General features: G+C 52.7%; 1 protein-coding gene across 1 annotated transcript; it reads left to right on the plus strand.

Moving 5' to 3' along the window:
• The first annotated feature begins 1,520 nt into the window (after window positions 1-1,520).
• CCL22 (C-C motif chemokine ligand 22) lies at window positions 1,521-7,127 on the plus strand. The gene is made up of 3 exons (XM_024747467.1): window positions 1,521-1,623; window positions 2,840-2,963; window positions 5,480-7,127. Exons 1-3 carry the CDS (start codon window positions 1,551-1,553, stop codon window positions 5,562-5,564), a joined length of 282 nt encoding a protein of 93 aa, XP_024603235.1. The 5' UTR covers window positions 1,521-1,550; the 3' UTR covers window positions 5,565-7,127.
• The last annotated feature ends 223 nt before the right edge of the window (window positions 7,128-7,350 follow it).

Genomic DNA, 7,350 nt, shown 5'->3' on the forward strand with positions numbered 1-7,350 from the left:
GGAATTAGATATGGACATTTTGGGGCGGTTCATTATTCTGTCGACCAAGGGCTCAATAAATATTTGTTGAATGAATGAAAGAATGAATGAGTGGATGGATCCCTCTACAAATGGAGTGCTGAGTCCTGAACTCCAGGATGGCTTATCTACTTACAGGCAAGGCCCCTCTTCCTCTGAGCCCGGGTTTCTTCTTCCATTAGATGTGTTCTGAGCACTCACCATGTACCCCACTCTTGGTAGACCCTGGAATGCCAAGACAAATAAAGGGACATCCCACCTTCTAAGAGCTTGGAGTTTGGCTTCTGGGAGGAGATTGAGAAAGAGAAAACCTGATGTCTGTTCAAGTCCACGTTCTAGGTCACCTCAGAGAATTTTGGAGTCCTGAGGGGATGTGTTTACCTAGAAGGTGACATTTCAAATGGCTCTTGATGTACGAGTAGGAGTTTACGCGGTAAAGAAGTGGCAAGGGCATTCACGGCCAGGGACAAGCCACAGACCTCTTTGAGAAACTCTGAGACTGTGGATGTGATTCCTCAGGGGAGTGAGCCCAGCTGGGCAGAGGTGGTGGGGTCGTGTCTGGAATGGAGGCCTTGAAGGCCACAGTCAGGGACATGGGTTCAGGGGGCCACAGCAGGGTTTTGAAGCAGGAGAGAGGCATGTGCAGCTTTGAATCCGGGCTACTCACTCTGGTCACTGCAGTGTGGATAGGGGAATGAGGGGCCAGCATCTGAGCCTGAGGTGGAGGTGGCCTGGACTGGGCAGGGACAATGGGGATGGAGATAAGTGGACAGATCCGAGACAGACTGAGGTAGTAGAATCAGTGGGACATGGCGGCAGATTGAGAAGGGGCTGGGTGAGGAAGAGCGTGGAGACAGCTGCGAAGGAAGGACAGGCAAGATGGAAATGTGTGGAAGCTCTTTACAGCTGTTGAGTGGACCACGAACTGGCCCAAGCTGAGACTTTGTGAGAAGCCCTAGAGGACACCGGTGATGGGGCAGAGAAACTAACCCAATGGCTTCATAGGCTTCTCCCTCTGAAGACAGATCAGTGATGAAGGTCACCCTTCATCAAGATGGGCCTCAGTTCCAGGTGAGGGTTTAGGGCTATTTAGCTCCTGTCCACATTCTCACTTGATTTACAAACAACCACTGGGGTAAATACGTAGGACTGTAAAACCATCTCTCCCATTTCTAGATGGGTAAACTCAGTCCCAGAGACATCCAGTGACATGGCCAAGGCCACACAGCCAGCACACCCCAGGGAGCACAGGCCTCTAAGAGGCCCAGCTCAAGGGGGATTTTGCAAGTCTCTTGGGACCCAGAGGGGAGGTCAGGGTGGGGGTCCCCTTTGAGTGGTCCCTGGCCACAGAGAATTTCCTTCTCTTTGGAGGAAGTGGGAGTTCTTCTTTCATAACGTGAATGTCAGAGATTCTGGACTCACCGGTGACTAAGAGTGTCTGAGGCTTGTGGGTGTAGCAAGCATTTAAATACCAGAGCTTCCTGTCCTTTGGCGACTGTAGACACCTGAGCTGGGACACACAGGACGAAAGTATGGCCAGCCTGCAGACCCCACTCCTGGCTGCCCTCATCCTCCTTGCTGTGATACTTCAAGCAACAGAGGCAGGTGAGGCTGGGAAGAGGGAGGGCTCTCTGCAGAGGTCAAGGTCAGATACTGGGGTACCTTCCTCATGTGGTAGAAAGAGCACTGAACTGAGAGCAGAAGACTCCAATCTGCCACTGGCTCTTGGGCTAGTCCCATTGCTTCTCTGGACCTCAGTTTACACATCTGTTAAATGGATAGTCTTGAAGGCTTGGAGTCTAGGATCTATCTCAGCTGGGCTTGGGGTTATAGTGGGCATGGCCCAGGGTCTTCTACTCCAGAGAACTCAAGGGTAGGGCCTTGGGATGTGAAGAAGGAGCCACTGAAGGAGGCCAGCTGGGGTGGGTAAAGGCAGGAGCAGCGGTAAGAGATGTTCCCTGGGAAAACCAGTCCTGCCCTCTCACCGCCGCATTTTTCTCCAGAACCTGCCCTCAACACTGGGTTCCTGATTTCTCTTTCCTTCCCAATGTACACTTTTCTGCCCTATGATGGGTAGGGGAATGAGAACTGGACTGGGAGTCTGGGAGCTAGGAACAATACTGCTCAGTTATTGGGGTTCCTGAGCACCTTCCCTGCATTACAGGCCCCATAGCGTAGGTACTATTATTACCCCCTGGGTCTGAGGAGGAAATTAGGTCTCAGATGTTAAGTGACTCACGGCAGAGCGAGACTCGAACCCGGGCTTCCGTGCCTGGACTCTGCCTGAGCCCTTGTCCTGACTCTCCGGGGTCGCGCTGTGTGATCTGGGCAAGTCCTCCCCCATCTCTGGACCTCAGCCTCACCATTTGCACCATGAAGGGGATTAGAGTAGATGTGAGCTGAAGGGAAGTTCTCAGGTTACCTGGGAAGTTCTTCAAAGTGTCCACCTGGTTCAGCAGGGCTGGGACTAGGCACCGAGGTTTTCTGACAAGCTCCTAGGTGATGCTGATGGTGTGGGTCCACAGACCTCAACTTGAATAACAAGGTTCTAAGGCTCCTTCCTGTTCAGCGTGTCTGGTCCCATCTAGAGCTTAGGGCATTGTTGATGCTCAGTCGTTCTGAATCCCTCTCCCTTGAGCTGACCAACGCAGAGTGTAGACTTTGGGCACTTAGCGGCTTCTCAGAGGCCCCAAGAGTGGGGACTTTGAGGGCCCAGAATCCTCTGGACACCAACCTTCCACATGATAACAGAAAAGCTGGGTCAGAGGTTTGGGCCAAGGGAGAGCAGCTTGTGACTCTTCTGAGCACCCTTCTCCCCCAGGCCCCTACGGTGCCAACGTGGAGGACAGCATCTGCTGCAGGGACTACATCCGTCACCCCCTGCCCCTGCGTCTGGTGAAATATTACTACTGGACTTCGGACTCCTGCCGGAGGCCTGGCGTGGTGTGAGTAGGAAGCCGGGGAGACAAGACCTTGGAGAGCTTGACAGGTGGGGCCTGGGAGGCTGCAGGTGCACCCAGGGATGGAGGAATGCAGCTGAGCTTCCAGATGTCAGCTGGGAGCACTTGGCCGAACTAGATGGCTCAGCTGAGGCTTGGGTGTACCAAGAAAAATATCATGTTATCATTCAACAGATATTATCAGGCACCTCTTATGTGCCAGGCAGCGTGCCAGGTTCCGAGGATGCAGAGGGGGCCGCTCCACCCCGGCAAGGCAGATAGGTAGTGCAGAGCTGCCGTAGAGCGTAGGGTTCAGGGTAGGGGCAGTATGCCTGGTTCCGCTGAGTCAGCAAAGATGCTCCCATCAGAAGCATCTTGGATCCCCAGTGCCCTGGGAGTCAGTTACTTGAGGCAGCCTATTCTTACCAGGAGCATATTAAGAGCTGACACTAAATGCTTCCTCAGGGCCAGGCACTGTTCTGAGCATGACTGTTTAATTCTCACAATGATCCTATAAGAAGGTGCTATACTTTCCATTTTACAGATGGAGAAACAGGCTTGGGGCGGGGTGAGGGGAGAAGTGACTTGCTCAAGGTTGCCCAGGCTGGAACCAGGACTCCTGGGTCCTTGTTTAGGGCTTTCTCCTAAGGTTCTTATTCTCCTTTGCTTCTTTGCTTCCTTTTCCTGGGCCTGGAGCCTGCCCCCACCCCTGCCCCTCCCCCTGCCCCTGCCCCTGGCTGGGTGACGGGACCTGTCCTTTCTGGGGCAGCCCCTCTGGCTGCTGCCTGCCAAACCACAGAGCGGGGGGTGTTTGAGCTTGGGGATTTATGACCCGCTTTGGGGCCCTGTCATCTTCTCATCTGAATCCTTCTCACTCATCTTCTGTCCCTCAGAGGGGTCTGTGGGTAAAGTACAAGAAGGCTGAAACAGGAAGGCCTGCCACAGTTCTGGTCACTTCAATACTGGGCCTCAGTTTCCCAATCAGTATAGCGGGAGTGATCACTTCCATTTATTTTTTTAATCAAACATGTAGAGAGTGCTTGTTAAGTGCTAGGCACTGTTATAGACGCTTTATAAACATTAACTCATTTAATCCTTCAAGCAACCCTATGTAGTAGGTACTGTTACAGTCCCAGGTACTGTTACAGTCCCCCCTTTTTTTTTTTTTTTTTGCGGTACGCGGGCCTCTCACTGCTGTGGCCTCTCCCGTTGCGGAGCACAGGCTCCGGACGCGCAGGCTCAGCGGCCATGGCTCACGGGCCCAGCCGCTCCGCAGCATGTGGGATCTTCCCAGACCGGGGCACGAACCCGTGTCCCCTGCATCGGCAGGCAGACTCTCAACTACTGCGCCACCAGGGAAGCCCCTACAGTCCCCTTTTTACAGGTGCATAAATGTGCACAGCGAGTTACGGGGCCTCTCAAGTATCACAGGGCAGAATAATAGTAAGTGGGAGGTGTACTACTCGATGCCTGACATATAATAGATACTCAGTGAGAGATGGTACACATGCGATTATTGGATCTCGAGCCAGAAGGGATTCTAGAAAGAATGTGGCTCAATGAATGAGAAGATCAAAGCTCAGAGAGGGTCTGAGCCTTGTCCAGTGTCACAAAGCAGCCAGGGCAGGCTGTCCACGTGGCCAAGATCAACACTGCTTTGCTGCCTTCTTTGTTCTTTCTGTTTATTGGTCATCTGGGGGTGCACGTGTGTGTGTGTGCACGCGCGCAGATCAGGGGTGTTTGTTGCAGCTCTGGCAAAAGCGGAAGCCTTAGCCCACTCCTGCCATGTGGTCTTGGGCTATTGTTCACCTCTCCTCTCTGTGCTCAGGTCTCTCAGAGAGGCCTGGGTGGGGATGCTCATCCACAGCAAGCACGATGAGTCAGGTCTTACCAGCTCTGGCACTTAGACAAGTTGCTTTACCCCATTGGGCCTCGCTTTCTTCAGCTATTAAGTAGATAGAATATTGGAGGCTCATAGGGTTGTTGTAAGGACTTATTAAGGAAATCAATGTTAAAAGTTCAGGCCAGGTCCTGGCAGAATTATATATCACCTACTGTCTGCTGTGCACTGTTCTGAGCACTCCAGTTTATATTAACTCATCGTATCTTCATCAAATTCCTATGAGGTTGGACCAGAATTATCATGCCCATTTTACCAATGTGGAAACTGAGGTTCAGAGAAGTTAAGGGACTTGCTAACATGTGGCAGAGCTAGAATTCTAATCCGGATAGGCTGTCTCCAAAGTTCATGCTCTTGGCTACTACCCAATACTCTCTCCCAAGGCAATGTCAGCAAAGGTTATGGGACGCCTGGGCATTCTATTTCCTGGCCTGCCCTGGCACTCATGGCTGGGGCTGAAGGTATGGGAAGTCCTTGCTGCTTATCTCCCCCTCTCCTTCTTAAGAAATGTGTTTGCCTACAGCAGGTGACTCATAATTGCTAAGGTTCTGCAGCGGGGCTGTGGCATCCTTGCTGCATGCTAATGGCACCTCCTTGTCTCCCTGGTGTTTCCACCTTCCAGCTTGCTAACCGTGAGGCACCGAGAGATCTGTGCTGATCCCAGACTGCCCTGGGTGAAGAAAATTCTCCAGAGGCTGGACCAATGAGGCAGGCCCTGACCTGATGACCGTGGCCTTGGCTCCTCCAGGAAGGCTCATGGAGCCCCACCTCCCTGCTGTTACAGCTGCTCCCCAACACAACCCTGTACCAACAACCCTCTCAGCGGTCCCTGATCTTGATGTCTGCAGCTGTCACTCCCAGTCAAGCCTCCAACTGCCACTCTCATCTCCCCACTTACCCTTCCAACCCATCCTCTGCCCCACCAAAGCCAGAGGGTCCACAGTCCTGGTCAGTCAGTCCCCTGCTCAAAATCCTTCCATGGCTCCCCTCTGCCCTAGGCTGAGGTCAGAGCTCCTGAGCCTGGCATCCCTGCCCTCCAGATCTGGGTCTTATCCTTTGCCTCCAGCCCTGCCTCATTTCCCTTCATGCATGTTGGACTCCGGCTCCCTGTTCTCCCAAACCCATGTCATACATTTCTACTTCTGGCTCTTTTCCCGAGCTGCTCCTGACACCCAGAATGTCTCCCCCTCCTCTGCACATGTCCAACCCCACCAGCCCTCCAGGGCATCACTCAACCTAAGCAGCAGTCATTTTTTAGACTTCCCCTGGCCCTCTGCCCCCTTTTAACAGCCCTGATCACAGTCTGCCCAGAATTCTCGGGAACTGGGAGCTTGTCCTCCAGCCCCACCAGCTGGACCAATATCCACACTGGAGTTACTTTTGTCTCCTGGCTTCTGGCACAGAGCACAGGGCCTGAATCAGGCCTCAATAAGAGGCTGCAGATTGAATCAATAAAAGTAATGTCCGTCTCCCACCTCTCAAGGGCTCTGACACATCAATACAGAGACTCAAGGTCATCTAGAGAAGGGCTGGCAGGGTTCATTAGGAAGCCTCAAATTTACCCAGATTCACCTTTCTTCCCCATGTTACCTCTTTAACCTTCTTGCCTCCCTTGGGTTTTTTACTGCTTCTCCACCCTCCAACATCCAGGCCTGACCTCTTCAGAGTCCTGAATTTCCTCTTCCTCCTTCCCCAAATAGCTGACAACCAAATTCCTGCTATGGGGTGAATGAGCACCCTTGGCTTGGTATTCTAAGCTCTAGTTATATTTGTATAAGGAAAGAGGGCAAATGCTTAAAAGGCCAAATGGATGACTGGAAGAATTTTAAGAAATGTGTGGGAGGGGGACAAGGTAGAGATTTCCTGGTCCTTGGAGTGAACGTGTGGGGTATAGTTAAGTGAAAAAGCCTTGGATGGAGGTTGTTCTCAGGTGGCTGGGGCCAGGCTAAGGACTGGGACTTAGGACTTACCTACACCGCTTTGAGGACCACAGGTTCCCCAGGTATCTGTGCTTGTTCCTTTCGGAGGGAGCCTGGTATAGTATGGCAGGGTGGTTGTTGCTGTGTGACCCTGAGGAGACCATCTAACCTCTCTGAGCCTCACCTGAGAATGAGAATACCTACCTTATGGGATTGCTGTGGGGCTCAGATCCAAGTCACAGAAAATGTGGCTTTGCCAGCCATGAAACTCAGTGTCTTCCGGGGCTTGTGTCCCACCGGGAGCCCAAGGTCATTTGCCCACTATAGGCACCAGAAGGGTTAACCTGCCCACTGCCCATGCACAGGGCCTTCAACTTTTCTGGGATCTCCCTCCGCTCCTGTCCTGCCCTTGCCCTTGCCCCTCAAGCCTTCTGGAAAATAAATCCTCTACAAACAATGTCCATTTTGTTCCTTGGCATGTGCTGTTCCTGTGAGGTGGGGCAGGGGACGCATGGCCCCTCTCTCCCAGTGGGGAGGCCCTTGACATTGATATGTGAGCTGGCTTGCCCAAGGT

The sequence above is a fragment of the Neophocaena asiaeorientalis genome, unplaced genomic scaffold (assembly GCF_003031525.2).
Source record: "Neophocaena asiaeorientalis asiaeorientalis breed wild unplaced genomic scaffold, Neophocaena_asiaeorientalis_V1.1 scaffold438, whole genome shotgun sequence".
In the NCBI taxonomy this organism is placed as follows: domain Eukaryota; kingdom Metazoa; phylum Chordata; class Mammalia; order Artiodactyla; family Phocoenidae; genus Neophocaena; species Neophocaena asiaeorientalis.